A 16149-nucleotide genomic window follows, 5' to 3' on the forward strand; every position below is an offset into this window, starting at 1 on the left:
TGGTATCCAAGATATTTTTCTCATAGCAGCAGTTTTCTCTCATTCATCATACTAAAGTCATTTTCTTGTTTTAAAAAGCCATGGTTTCATCAGACCATTTACTTCCACACAAATTGTCTTAGTAGCAAAAGCTTAAGAGCAGCAAGTTGCAGGCAGAAATCACACTTACAGAAAACTACGGCCATGTGAAAACTTACAAGGGAGACTAGCCTGGAAGTGTAAGTGCGATGGTAGCCATCATTAGCTCCCAGAATCATAGGTAACAATCTCCTGTGCTTATTCTTGTGAGCAAAACAACTATGCTCAAAGTATGCTCAATAGCAATGCTTATTTTAAAATCACAGAACACAAGAGGAAAAAGGGTTATTTCACAGCAGTTTCACAGAGCTCACTGTATAACCAAGTATTTATACAACTCTTAAGTGATACGAAACACTACTTTTAAAGCATGCAATTACACAGCTTCCAGTGCAATAGAATGATTCATTAGGTGGACGTTCACCTGGTACAGAATGGCTTAGATCTTATAGATCCCTGGTTATTGGAGCTGCAAATTAAATCCAGTGGTCATCCAGTGGATGAAAACTGACTGGGGGGGCTTTCATGGATCATAGTCATGCAAAAGAAGATCTAAAGCTCAAAAAGAATTAATCAATTACCACAGATCAAGCAGAACCACAGTAGCTGATGGTGTACACGCTCTTTTGGACAAAAGTGTGAGGAAAAAACTCCCTAGTTCAAACTCCAATGGAAGGATATGAGATTGTCCAATACAAACAAACTTTCCGTTATTGCCATCCCATAAAGAGACATACATTATGCACTCTCCACACATTCCTTTTATTCTTAGCATCCTTTCCATATTTTTTCTCATTTTTTTCTATTTATTCCAGGTATAAGTGAATGGTAAAACATTTGCACAGTGTTACAAGGCTGGGGGTTGTTTTGTTCTCTATACCTTTCTTAACGATTCCTATCACTTGATTTGCTTTTTTAAATACTACTGAATGCTGAGCTGAAGTTCTCATGGCTCTCTCAATCAGAACCCCAAGACTGTGCTCCTGAGTGGCTGTCATCAGCTCAGAGTCCATCATTTTATGTGAGAAGCCTACGACCTTCCTGCAGTTTCCCTGGCCCCTGCCTACTTTCTTCCCCTAATACAAGATTCTGTACCCTAGATATTATGCTAGACATCCCCTGTCCCCAGTGCCTCCTTTTGAGACATGCCATCACATATCTCTTTGCGAGCACTTTAAAAGTAGTGTCTGGCAACACTTAGAAGGGTTTTATAAAAAAATGACACAACTCTTTGGGAGCACTGTTGAGAACACCCTGTGCTGAAGCTAAGCCATGCAGTATGGCTTTTCCTTTCACATTTTTTATAATTATTTCCGCCACAGGAATAATTACACTGAGTTTAAAAAAAAACAAAAAAAAACTTAATTCATGCAGTTTAGAAAAAGGCCTTTGAATTATTCCCAAAATCTAGCACGGAAGTTGTAATTTAATCAAGCTACCATTACCATCTGCAAAAACAGACTTATTTGGCAAAGTCTATTTCCGTGCAAGAGGAGGAGGAGAAAGCATGAAAGAGCTCTGGAAAAAGCAAACATCAAACGTGGAAACTAACCTAGCTCACACTGATGCCTAGATGAATAAGGAGCAACACCAGAAAATGAGCACTACAAAAACAGATCTGACTAAGGATGAGTCACTCTCAGGGCTGACCATTAGAAAATAGAAAAATACAGGTACAAAACACTGTGTATAACTACACTGAGTTAAGTCTTCAAATAGACAGAGTAAATTGCTGTACTGGAAAGCAATCAAATATTGTATGTAAAACTGACAATGGGCATCAATCAGCTGGTTGAATAACAGAAGTTTCAAATGCAGTTTCTTGTTTGAATAAAATTATCTCACTGATCACATCATTAATAGCATATCCTATTTGTCCAGCACACACTTCCTTCCAATAAAAATAAAAAGGAGTTGTTTTGATTTTTATGGAAGTATGAAGATCCTGTCATTCAATAACACTGTTCTTGAGACTCATGGAAATTCATATGCATGGCATAGGTGGAATTATAAATAATAAAGATTACCAATAATGTAGAAAACACTATAATAGCATAAATAATAAACAATGCAAGCATTAGCAAAGGAAAGCATAAAATTAAATTAAAAAACAGTAGCAATAAAAAATAACACAGATATTGTCTTAAGCTCTCCAGGATAGGCCACAGAAGCAATAATTATAATATAAAATTTCCTGATTCTGCTGCCAGTATTACCAGGCAAGTAAAATTGAATGCAAGCATTTGAAGAGTTTCTGTGGTTTTTACATCATATTTAGAACATAAATATATTAGAGAGTCATAGGTAAAGGGTTTTAGAAAATATTTTTGTTTGTAACTGATTGATAATGGAATTTTAAACATAATTACAAAGCTAAAGACTGGAGAAGATTAAAATATAATCATTACAAAATTATGATGAATCATTTCTTACAGTTTTGCAGTTAGTTTCAGACTAAAACTGTCTGATTTGTGTTTCCACGCATATCTCTTCAAAGAATGGATTCATTTGTTCTAGTGCTGCACTGTAGCTCCATCAGGCATGGAATGTGGCAAACAGCCTCCAAAAAATCACATGGCTATTCTGATTTACAGTAGTACTGAACGAAGGTAATTAACATCAGGTAGATTTTTTTCAAAACTCTTAGTCCAGTGCCCTATCCTTATCACCTAAACTTGCATAATTATAAATAGCAGGCTTAAGGACATGGTTTGTCTCCCCTCTTACAACTGTGCAACTCTACGATTCCTATCAACTTCCACAGCACCTCAATTCATTTATCAGAATTTATCATTTATCAGAAGATGATCTAAAAATTACACAACTAGAAGGCACATGACTTCCCTCCTTTCATCTTTCCCTCTTACAATTCTCAGCCCGCTTCCCAGGAGTGTTGCTCCCCATCACTGCTGCCAGGAAAAGAAATTTTACATATATTTTGTATTTAAATTCAATAGGGAGAATTGGTTTGACAGCACTCCATTTCATTCCTTTCACTCATTTAAATTCCAGTGCTACTTCCCTTCCCCATCTCTATTCTGTCATGCACAGCCCTTGAAGACTTTTCAGCAAGTTTACACACACAGAAGTATTCTGTTTCCCCAACTAGGCCAAGCTTTTTAAGAAATAAAACACATTGAGCATTAATATGGGAACTTAACAAGCTGATATCACTCTAGTGGACTAATGGCAAGAGCAGTGGGCTTGACTGCAGTCTCTCTTAAAAATATGCAAATCAGTAAGCATACCAGGGTCATCCAAGAAGATGCACTGCTATAGAACTGTTATCAGAGAGAGAGACACATCACACCGAGTTTGTTCAGAAGGGAGTATTTCAAGTTCATAGTGCTGAATCCTCAAAAACAACTCAAACTGCAGCTGGTACAAGCTTAGAGCAAAGGTGCACACTCTAAGACCCTAATCATTCTTCTCTGCTCTTGGGCCGTCTGGGCACTAAGCCAGTTCCTAGCACAAATGAAAGCAGTGGAATTCTTCTACCTTTGTATAAAACCAACCTACTACTTGGGAAGAATATGTAGGGTATTTTTTTTCATTATATCTTATAAAAGGAAGACTGCTCTAGAAATAGAGGATAACATTTTTCCGAAGCACATGGATAAAAGATCTAGCATAATTTAATTTTTCAAATGCAATCAGGTATCTACCGTGATGAACACAAAAGCAACAGAGGGAAACAGCTGGACAACTTTTTGATGCACTTGCATTTTTGATACCTAAAATGGCACCTAAAGAAAATCATATGGACAAATCAAAATGATCTATTAATAATGCAGGAGGATGCTGGTTAATACCCTTTTCTGTTTTTGAACCAGTTGTTCCAGTTCTTGTTCTTTCAACAGGAGCTTGCATTCCAGCTCTCGACTGTAGCACTGAAACCTCTCTGTGTCCTGCAAAATCCAAAGAGGACATTAATTAACAGACAGTGCAGTTTGTCAGCAGGAGGAAACAGAAGGAGTCACATATGAAAATAATAGGCAAGCTTCTAACAGTGAACATAAATAGCTACTGAACTAACTCAATCCAGAGATGCTAATCACTCATGATACTAGACTCTAAACTTGTGTAAACTGGTGTAGTTCCATCAACCTCAACGACCCAGTTGCTAGAGCAAATGCTGATTGCACATGCGTAGGTCTTGAGCGATTACAAACTGGAGGCAGAACTTTTAAGAGGCTTTAATAGCCATTTGTCTTTGGCACTTTGAGCCTATATCCATGAGATGTAGGAGCATAAATCTCTTAGCCAACTAAATCAATGAAGCTACAATCCAGCCTCTCATCTCCAGCCACACACACCCTCCTCCCCTCTTACACTGGCATTTTTGCTCAGGTGATCCAACAGTGAGCTCGTTCAGAGAGCTAAAACAGCAGAAAAAAACCAGCAAAAACTGAACAGTTTTTTACCCATTTATTTTCCTGAACTAGACAACTACTGATACAGGGAAATAATGAGAATGCACAGATAGAATCAACTTGGACCAATTTAAATTTTCAGAGAGCCATACAGAAGGTATCTGGATTGGTATGGGTCATACAGGCTGCTGCCACACTGCAGCTCAAGCTGAAGGAAAAGGAACCATACCTCCTACCTCTAAAATCCATCAGTAACAACAATTTAATTCAAGTAAATCCACAGAAGTTCTACTGGCATAAGCAAGCAATCTGGGCCTCAGAATCTGCAATACCCTTAGTAATGATATCGGTATGTCAATTGCTTTGCTATCTAAGTATCCTGTAATCATTGGGAACTCCCAGTCCTATTTGGGAGGACTCCTTCAGACCCTCTTCAGCTGGGAGAAATTGTCAGACCTCCCCTGAGTAAAATGGAGTTCCAGCAGTTCATACAAGCTGAGAATCTGTCCTCTTCCCCCACAGCAAGTTCCTTAGGAGTTTGGCCTCCAAAGAAAAAAATCAAAACTCTCTTAAGAAAGGGGTGAACACAGGAATGCTTCCTACACACTGGGTTTTGGGTTTTTTCCCCCCTACAGCAGTATACTTAATGGGGTAATCAAATGCATGTTAACTGGCTTCTTACATGGAAGAATGTATATCCAAATGAAAAAGAAAAACTGTCCTTTTTCTACAGCCTTCAGTCAGCAGAGTACTAAATATCTTAAATAGCAATAATTTGTACTTATTTGGTCCTTAACAATTTATTTTAATGTATTTTTCAAGTGCTGCTTTTCAGTCCAGTCATAATAATTCCCTTTCTATATGGCCTCAGTGCATCTCTCCAGGCTGTAGAAGTTTGTTAGTCTTTGCATTAGAAAGAATTTAGCAATCAGAACTCCACAAATCCCCAAATTAGTCATGCCAAGAAACAGTACTTCTGGAGTGTCCAACAGCCATTAGTGTGAAGGCTGACTAAACTGTCGTTTCCGTGGCGAGCTTTAACACAAAGGCGAATACAAATATAATACAAATACTTTAATTGTAATTTCATTTAATTAAATAATTAAACTATAATAATTTAATTTAATAATTAGTTTAATTGTACAACACAAATACTTTAATACAAAGAGATGGCTCTACCTCAAAGATACAACTAATTAGGAGATGCAACGATCATTTCTTATAGAAAAGAGTCTTTTTCATTGTTTCAGGACTTTCAATGAAACTTCAGTTGTGTACTATTAAGAGTATATAAATGAATTCTTCCATAGCAACTGCTGTCAGGTAAAGTTGCAAATGCTTTATATCCTTCAGCAGATATAGACACTTTATATTAGGGGATCATCTCGTCCACCACTGAAATCTGTTCTTTGTCCGGAATGGAAAAAAACTGAAATTTGTGTGTCAGTTTCACTATTGTGGCAGGCAAGTGAAAAGACTGATTGCTTAGACAATTGATTTAACCTCTAATCACATGGAAATGTGTTTCCATAAACTGGAAACAGAGTTAATGTTGGGAAACAAAGAATATTGTATACACTTCGACCACATGGGGATTTTTCAGATATGATATTTAATGGACAATGGAGCTGATAATTGATGGATATGTACTAGTTTTGCCAAAGTTTTCTGTACTATGTGCTGTATGAAAACATTATTGTTTTCATTCTATGAGTGCTTCCAAGAAAACAAAAAGGCATGAGAGACGAGCTCATGACTGGTTGTCCCTGCCTACCCAGAGAAGTGGTGGAATCTCCAGCATTAGGATACTCAAAATTCAACTGGACAAGGCCAGTTATCTGTTATTCCTCTTCAGTGAGATAATTATCACCTTTCCCCCCAAAACAGTTATTACAGAACATGACAGGATTAGTGCTTTTGTGAACAATCCCAGAGATCATTGTTCCTGGTAATGACCAAAAGCTGGATCAGTAACAGCATCAATAACACAATGAGACAGTAGTTTGGTTGACATTCAAAAGACCACTGGCCTCTGCTGGGTACCAACCACTATATAGCTATACAGCTATACTCCTCCAAGGAGTCACTCAGTTTGAAGTCGCAGAGCATTGGAACGGTGCAAAAAGAGCAGTGAGGCAAACAATGCTTTCTCTTATTCTGTTGTGAAACACATTTTGGGGGCTTTCATTTCACACTCAGAATGAGTATACAGCCACTGGAAGTGGGAGCAGAATCTATGCCTGCAAGAAAAAGAGATACTCACTTTCAAGATAAACTGTTCTTTCTCTTTTTTGATTTGCTGCTCCATTTCTTCATAGAGATGCTGAATTTCTTCATCATAAGCAGCAATTTTCCTAATAAGAGATAAAAGCACACTGAGTGAGTTTTGTAGCATTACTTCAAGTCATGGCTCACAATTACCAGCTAAGTACATTTCTGCTTTAACAGAGGACTCCAGAGAATGAGCCCAAGTGTAAGAAAAGAATAATTTATGTGCAGGAAGGTCAGAGATTAATTTTTTCTTTTTCATGGGAAGAAAGCTTCAACAGCTCAAAGCCTAACAAAGCTACGCCTTTGATGCTTCTATATAGAGCAGCTGTTCATTATGAAGTTTTAATGACTGCTGAGGCATAGTTTCAAGGAACACAGAGCTTCCATGTGACACTGGCAACAGTATCAGAGCCTAAGTTTCCCAACTAAAAGGCTTGCAAGTATTTTCACTGCAACTTCACTGTTTGCTGTGGGATCATACTGTTCACCATTCAAGAACTTTCAGTGGATGAGGTACCTCATCACATCCAAGAAGTTTTAGCCTGAATGAACTGCCTGAAAGTCCTTCCTGAAATCTGCCTTACTACCTGTCTAATAGCTTTGGTGAAACGAATTTTAAAAGCCCAGTTGGTGAGCAGAAATAAATAAATTGCGCACAACTATGTGTGACTGTAGGAGAAAGAAAGGACAAAGCCTACTTTTTCAATATAATATTGAAAGAAGTATCACTGCAGTTTGATGCATGGAGGATTAAATTATGCTTATGCTTCAGTTTGGCAGAAAGCTTTTAACCTTTGAAAGGGAATGAGAAAGCCACTTTGTTCTGCTTTTATTTTATTTTATTTTATTTTCATTAATGCAGGAACTGAAAAACAAAAATCACTTTGCATCGAGCTCATTGGACAATCTATAAAGATTTTTAATAGAGATTAACAGGGCCTTTCTATTACACTACTGTATATTCCCCCATATCCCTCTTGCTAGAGCTATTCCTTGAACAATTTGCAGAATGCATCTGTTACAAATAAAGTACATAACTTCCTAAGGCATTCACGTAAATAAGAGCAAGACAAGGAATATATAGGAGGAAAAAAAGCTGCTAATTTTGTAATTTGGGGGACCTGCTATGTTTTTTGTACTTAGTGTTCTGCAAATTCTAAGTTTTCACTTATTAAAGACCTGTTTCTCTTTTCATTTAAAGCACAGCAAATCAGAAAGCAGCTTCAAAAAATTCACCCAAGCTAACAAGAGACATCAGAAACAAGTCTTTCTTTCACCCTTCCAAACATCATAACGATTGACATGCCAGCTTGCAATTTTTAGTCACAGATTAGAAAGGAATATTTTCTCAGGATTGACATTAGCGATAAACAAGTATCAGCCTACATTGATTTGAGGAAAACATAACTCCCTAGTGCTGATTCCCTACACCCTTTCAAGTCACACTGTCATACACATTTTTGCAAATTCAAACTAGGTAAGAAAAGCAGTCTAGGCAAAGACCTCTTCATGCTACTATGTGGTTTAACTAGAGTGCTAGAAAATCCAGAAGCACTTCTTGATCTCTTACTCTCCTTATATTGTTAAGTCAGGTCACATTCTGATCTCAGGTTTTATTTTCTTAAAATTAAGAAAATGACTCAGAAGAAATTAGCACTTGTTAATAGAGTAAAATGGCACCAATTCATACAAAATTAACAAATATTTAGATGCTAAATATAAATTTAGGGTTGCTAAGATCATAACTAAAAATACCGTATTCATGTAGTACGATGTCACTTTGACGACAGTTAGGCTGATTATATAATGAAAAACCCTACTACTTTGCAGAGGCAGAACACACTGCACAGCAGTCAATGTTGCATGAGAAATATAAGTGAATTTCTTCTCTTACCTTCTGCATCCCCACAATCCTGGCCAGTCTAAGCAAAGCATCTCAGTTCTTGTAAGTATGTGGGTATAAAAAAAATATTTTTCCACTTCTATATGGTCTTGTCTTGAGCTTTTCTGTTATTTCTACGTAGCTTAAAGAGGCTACTCACCCCCACTGTTATTTAAGACAACTTTATTCCTCTGATAGTTAAGAATCCTTCCAGGTACTCATTATATACAAAATAAGGATCTATGGGCTGAAGTCCACTCTGAGTGAAATCAGAGGTGTTATCAGGAACAAATGAAAGAAGAAATTAGCTAAAATCTGATTTTACTATAAAGGCATAAAAATCCCATAAATTTTCAAAGTAAAGGGTTTATGTAAGCTGGAAAAGTCAGGTAATGTTAATGCGTTTTCCATGCATCTCAGTGTGCTGATCACAGCTATTGAACAGATATATATATTCTTTTCGTTCCCACAGAGCATGGCCAAAATTCAAAAAAAAACCCGCAAACCCACCATATGTGGTCATTAATAATCTCTAGCTCAGGACAGAGGCTTAACTCTCATTTGGCTCTTTCCAGCTGGTTACCCGTCTTTGAAGGCTTACACTCAGGCATGCAGACTTAGATGGAAATTCTGCTACTGATATAGAACCAGTTGGTTTCAATAACCATGTGGTGTTTCTTTTTTTTCCTTTCTTCAGAAGCCTTGCCAGTTTCTCAGTATAGCCAAGAGAGCACTGAACAAATGAAGTAAATGTTCAATAGTTATATTTGCCTTTACTGCTCAATACATTCATATACAATACCTTCCAATAATACCAATACACGGTTGCAGGGCAATGTTATCACAGAAGATTGTTCAAACCTGGGCACAATGTATCAAATCAGTCTGAAGGCTGCCTCTGTGATTCTAAAACATTATTGCACTAAATTTTACCAGAGCAGAGAAAAAGGCTACTGTAGGTATACTGAAGGCATACATAAGTATGCTTGCAGTTCCATACCATATACTCCAAGAGTACTAAAACTTCTCAGAAAAAAAATGACTTAAGAATAGTTACAAAAGCAGTGTATTTTACTCTTTCTCAAATACAAATGTACAATTTTTGCTCACGTTTTCCCAGGAAAGGCACTCTCAGTGTGAGAATAAAAATACTGAAGTATCACCCTGAAAGGGCAAAAGGTTTCAGATCTATAAGCATCTGAAATTCAGCAGTGACACTTTATAACAAAAACACAATGGAAATTCAAGTGTAAGCATCGTTTTGCATTCTATTTATATTGAGAATCACTACTTTTTTCTACTAGATAACTGCATATACAGGATGACCAATTTATTTTTATATATTTGTTTTCATACTGTTGACATTGTTTTTTATATTTGATATACATATTTTTAATACATTTCTTTACTTGCATTTTCACTTGAATCTGTGCTTTGTGCCACTTTAACATCTTAAAGCAGCTGTTAATCTCATTTCACTGGCCAGTTAATCTGGCTCTATAGTGATTCTGCATGCAGTGGTTGCAAAGCACACAGACAATTTACCAGATTTACTGGTAAATCTGACACTGGAATCAAATGTTTTATTCTAACTAGATGTGAGCTGCTTAATGTTGTCTTAAAATGGCAATGAAACAGTAGACCTGCAAAGAATTTCAGTCAACACCATTTGTTAACAGGCAAAGAGAAGCTGATTTCAGCCATTATTAATAATTTTACTAGTACTCTTTATGACTGATAAAATTTTATATTAGAGTAACTCTTGTGAGTCAGCCCTCAATTTTCCATTGAGATGGCTTGTTTATTTCAAAGGTGCATAGTATGTAAGACAGCTGAAACACCCCAACAAAGAGAAGTACTAACTTTTTTAGAGCACATTCCAACTCATTCTTTTCATTATCTGCTTCACGGAATTGGGAAAAAATTCTGGCCAGGAACTCTTCAAAATTGGAAAGTAAATGAGGTTCATCTTTTCTCAGCTGCAACCAAAGCTGCTTCACATCATTCTCACTGAAAGAAGAGATTAGAAAGGATTTGTTAAGAGAGAAAGAGTTTCTCAGGCTACAGTATATGTCTGCAGCATCCTAGTAACAGAATGGAAGCTTCAGAATATCACAAGTCAGAACACAAGGCTTAATAAAAACAAGGGCTACTTATACAGGCCCAGATTTGAAAAGGATGAGGTGGGTGGCAATTGATGGAAAAGACTTCCCCTCTCTTTGCATTTATTTCAAAAAACTCATCATAAGGCCTGGCCATGCTTGTAGGGAATCACAGGAGCTGCATTTTTGATGATTGCCTGTCATATACTTCATCTCCACGGGGATGGAGAAGCAAGGAGACAAATGAGATACGCAGTACAGTCTCATCACTCCTGTCAGAAGCAAAGAAGTTCTCACCAGTTCCAGTGGGCAAGGGGCAGAGGGCAAGCTAATCAAAAACACTTTCTCATGAGAAATGAATGGGATTCAGTCTCCTAAGTTACTTAGACATGTTCAGAAACTGCAATTTTGGCGTCTTCTTTCATTTTCAACCCATTCTAATTCCACAGCGGGACTATTAAAAGTAATCAAAACATGACATCTTTAAAACTTTGATTTAAAGATTTAAAAACAGAATATTCTGCTTCCAAACCTGTTTGGCAGACACTGGAAAAGGATGTCCTATTGTGAATGGTAATGGCTATAAAACTTTGCCAAAATCGCCTTCTTGTGTTTTCTTTTGTCCTGACTCTTCTCATTCTCCATAGGCTGAACCTAGCCAGCAGAGAATGCTACATTTAAAGGACGAAATGAGGATGAGGATAGAAAAAGTGGGTGATAAAAATCCTTTCATAATGATAGTCTTTCAGGATGGCTGCCAGTTAACTCCTGCTTATAACAGTCAGGCCAATAGAAGTGTTGTGAAGCACTTCTGTTTCAAGATGAGGATCACTGATGCCTTTCTTAGACATTCCTATCGTCTGCCCAGATTCTCTCCTATTTTTGCCCCTATACATCCCTTGATTTAAAACATTCACCATGACTAACCAATGGATGTCAGGCCAACACATGGATAGCTCTTAGAACAGTGTACGTTTCTCGGGTTCTGTGTTTATACAGCACCTAGCACAGTGAGTCATCCTCGTCCTGGAAGATATGGGCGCTATCATGGCACTCACGACATACAATTATGTGTGGAGGAGAGAAAAGGTGGAAAACAGGAGACACCATTCTTATTTATGGTTTACTGGTAACCTTTAAATGCAGTCCTTGCTAAGAAAGTGATTGCCATGCATTATTTGGTTCAAATCAGTGGCATCTGTGGATTCTCAAATAATGTATCAGTGATTAGCTATGTTCAAAAACCAGGATATTCAGTGCTTTGATAGTATTGCTTTCACATGGCACAGGCACACTTTTCACATGCCTGGAGTGCAAGAATATTGCTCTTGGAAGTTTTGTGTTGAATGGCATTTTGTCATCTTTGGCAACCAAGACAATTCATTTTTAAAGAATCAGTATGTTACCGAAGGGCCTTGGTTCCTATCTCTCATCTTGGAATTCATTAAAATCAAACCATAAAGATGAATCATAAAGGATCATGCAATCTGCTATTGCTTCTGGGAAGACTCACTCTTCCAAAGCCTTTTTAGCTCCAATCTGGTCCATCAGATTTGAGAACTGGTGTTCTTCATCCTCATCATCACCCATATTCTCTTCCCATTTAGGAAGGCAGGCTGTTTCACCTTCTGATTCCCACATCTCATTTTTTAAAGCCATCTGCCTCAAAAGAAACTGGCCTAAGAATTAGAAATTACATAGGTTAAAAGTCTTTTAGCACTATCAGAAGCCACTATAAGAAGCAATATCATTTAACAGCAACATACCCAAGATCAAATTTTACAGTAAATGTAATTTGTGAGGAAGGGAAACACCTCCATTGCTCACAGGAAAAGAGATTTTTCCCTAAAAAAGATGTGGGAAGAAAAAATAACAAAAAAGAACTTTTTGGTTTTGTAGGGACTAGTAACTTACCAAAATAAACCTCATTTATGTATGAAATATGTATAATTTAGTTATGATAAATAAAGCAGTAATACATAATTTCATTTTTAAAAAAGGGCAAATTTAACCAGGATTAGAGATTAGAGTGTACTCCTTAACAAGACTGTTTTTTGCTTGAACTATATCTGAAATGGGAGAGGTGGGACATGAGAGAACTAAAATGTCTAATTATTGGTGATTTGTAAACAAAAATGAAGGTCCTATTTGCAGGACCTATATGTAGTACTTAAATGTTATAATCCACACATAGAAGAAACACTTTTCTAGAGAAAACGCTCAAATCTGATGTTTGTAATACAGCCAGCAGAGCTAAACTTTAAGAACAAAACTGATTCTGGGTAAACAACCAACCTTTTGAGCAAACAGCCTCACTAACACTGCACTGTCATCTTATCTGGAACCTCATAGTTGTGGAGAAAACAACCCTTTCACAAAAACAGGGAACATAATGGTAAGAGCCCTGTTGCAAAGTAAGCAGTCACAAAGAACTTCCTTATATGTAGACTCCTACCATACAGCACTAGCAATTGCCTCATCCTGTTTGTTTTGAAATAAAGTAGCCTAGTGTGTAGAAACCATTCTCACAGCTGTACATACAGTAGTAATAACACCATTTTAGACCATTCCTGTCTTATATTAACCCTGCCAAAAAATATTTCATGTAATAATTTCACATTTTTTTTCATATCAGACTTTACAAAATACCAAATAAAAGACCTGATCTTTTACCCAAAGGGAAATTTTCCAAAATTTCTTTATAGTTCTGCTCAATGGGTCAAAACAGCTATGATTCAGATTGCCACATCATATGTTTCATATTGTGCCATGACTTTCTGTCTTATATGGTAGAGAAAGACCCTGCAGTCCTCTGAGCAGAATGAATTCCTATAGACATAATTTGACCACTTCTTTGTCTGTAATATACACCTGCTATATCTGGCTCCCTGTGTTCATCTTACCTGTGCCCTTAAGATACAATGCTTCTTTGTTGATGTAAGAGTAAAGAAAATGGATAAAGCTCTATCTAGGAGACATGCTTTGCAAACTCACTGAATCCTGTGGTGAACTCCTTTGGGGTAAGTGAACCATTGCCATCAGCATCCAATGTAACAAAAACTTTTTCAAGTTCCTCCAGGCTAAGGGGTAACTCAGGATGAAGTCTCTGGAATGACAAAACATGCTGCAACTTCACCACTATTACAGGATGAGAGGAAGATTACAATCTATAGAACAAGACAATAATCTCCATAATACAGAAGGATAGGTGCTTTTGTTTCCCAGAGTGAACATTTAAATACATCACAAAGAGTGAAAGTGAAACAACATCAACTGAGGGATATTCCCAAAAAACCCTTTATGACATAAGAGTAAGAACATTCTCTCTGGAAGCAGGTGACTTGGATTCCAACCCCAGGAAAGAGGTATAATTTGAAGAGTACCAACAGCCTGGCAAAATGCCTTGGTTATCATGCAGCTGGACAAATCTGCCAGCAGATTTGTAAATGCAGTTCCACTGTCATTATGAGGTGAATCAGCAGACTCCCTAAACAAGAACATTATAAAAGGTATATTCTCTTAATTAAAGCAGTTTTAAAATGTGTAGACCAAATAAAATAAATCTAAGGAAGCTACACAGTCCAAGGAGAAAACCTACTGCTTAGTTCATATCTGTCTACTTCTGAAATGCAGTGGACTCACACGGAAAGGACCATACTTCATGAAACCAGCTCTGCAAAATCACTTTTTTTCTGAGAACATGCAGACAGGCAAAAGAAGAGAAAAAACTACCCTCTAAATCTGGCCCTAATGATTTTACCGTCCTTCTTTTAATGGTAAAAAAAGATTCACAGAAACAGAAGCATGCTGGAGCAGCAGACAACTGAAATAGCAAGAATGCACACTGGGAGACAGCACTGTAAGGAGTAACCCTTACTCAGCCAAAGAAGCAACATAAATATACACTGATGAAGTTCTCTGATTTATTAGCTAATCCCTTAATCCCTTCCCTGAACTCCTATTCAATATACAATATACTGTATCTAAAAATTGCAAGCTAATAGTTTGATAAGTTCATTAGACCAAAAGGGCTGATTTGTTCCACTGAGAGAAAAGGCTCTAGATCTGGAGACAGTCATGAAGCTCTTTTGATCCAAGAACAATAGAAACCACCATCCAAGATAGCAGGCCATGCAGGTAAGCATGGGCTGATTGCAGCAGCCAGGATCTCCCTGGCTGCAAATGCCTGCAGATTAAGATGTAAATTATAAACCTGTGTGAGTTGAAGAGAAGAGCAGTAAAAAGAATTGTGAACAGCATCTTAAAAAGAGAGAGTGACAGAACTTCTAGAGCACAAAATGGTGCTCTAATATCTGGAATGGCCCAGAGGGGATTTCTGAGTAGGATAATTGTCCATTACTGTCTGTTTTCAAAAAACTAATGAAATGTGATTTGCATTCAGTATAAATCAAATCGCCAAAGATACACCTGAGTTATCATCAGTTTCTCATCAAAGCAAGCTCATCTTCCCAAAGCTTGAGATTTTAATCACTTAGGTCAAAAGGGAAAAACTTTATTTTGTTGGTTTCTTTCATAAACTTCTTACAGCCTACATGGCAATGATGAGGGAGGTGTTCAGACACTACTCTTTTTACTCAGAAAAACAGAAACTCTCCTCCTACTGACAGATCTTTTGAAATTGCTGGATGAGTGCTTCTTGAGTGCTAGTGCAGGCAACTATACTGCTTGCCCTCTCCTGTCACCATGTCACACACACACATAGAAACTGCCTGCTGTTCCAGGACAACTGCTTGTGAGTCTTGCTGCAAACCAGACTGAGGAACAAACTGAGACTAAAATAACCATATTTTTTGCCAGGATTTGTATTTGGTATTTGGTTCACCATGCAGCTCATATACAGCTGCAGCAGTATGGAGTGAGTGAGGTAGTGGCAGGAAGAAGCAGCTGGGACCATATAAACCAGCCTTGCCACATAAATACATGCTTTTCCAATTACAGCTTCAATGCCCTACTGCAAGGTTCAAATTCTGAACGAAATTATACTAAATTTGCAATGCAAAACACCACAGAAAATGGTGCAATCATATCTATTTCCTTGAATAAATATTAAAACAGGAGATTTTGAAGAATACAGCAACATTTTGCTCCTTTAAATTCTCTGAGGATTAATTACTGAACCTGATGAGTATAGGTCTGGGGCCACAGTTAGCATTGTTACTAAGATTAAGTCAAAGTCTTCCCAACCTCTTTTTCTATTAATCAAAAAAAAAAATTAAAGACGTTTTTGTTATGAAAACAAAATGTTATTCTTGATCTCATATGTGAGTTTTCGTTTAGTTGTTCATTTTGAACTTACATACATAGTTCCCTTCATATGAGGTTCATAACAAAAGAGAGAAAAAAAGAAAGAAAACTTAGATCCAAAGATACAACTGGTACTTAATGAGAATTTATCAGCACTCCTACCTATTGTGTCTCTGTG

General features: G+C 37.2%; 1 protein-coding gene across 1 annotated transcript in view; it reads right to left on the reverse strand.

Annotated features, from left to right (window-relative positions):
* The window catches only part of CRACR2A (calcium release activated channel regulator 2A), a 57620-nt gene that overhangs the window by 23061 nt on the left and 18410 nt on the right, over nucleotides 1–16149 (reverse strand). Inside the window, 5 exon segments of the mRNA XM_064518398.1 lie at nucleotides 3891–3986; nucleotides 6715–6805; nucleotides 10468–10614; nucleotides 12220–12385; nucleotides 13701–13812. Of these exon segments, the coding sequence (XP_064374468.1) occupies nucleotides 3891–3986; nucleotides 6715–6805; nucleotides 10468–10614; nucleotides 12220–12385; nucleotides 13701–13812 (612 nt within the window).

Source organism: Dromaius novaehollandiae, chromosome 1, assembly GCF_036370855.1.
Source record: "Dromaius novaehollandiae isolate bDroNov1 chromosome 1, bDroNov1.hap1, whole genome shotgun sequence".
Taxonomy (NCBI): domain Eukaryota; kingdom Metazoa; phylum Chordata; class Aves; order Casuariiformes; family Dromaiidae; genus Dromaius; species Dromaius novaehollandiae.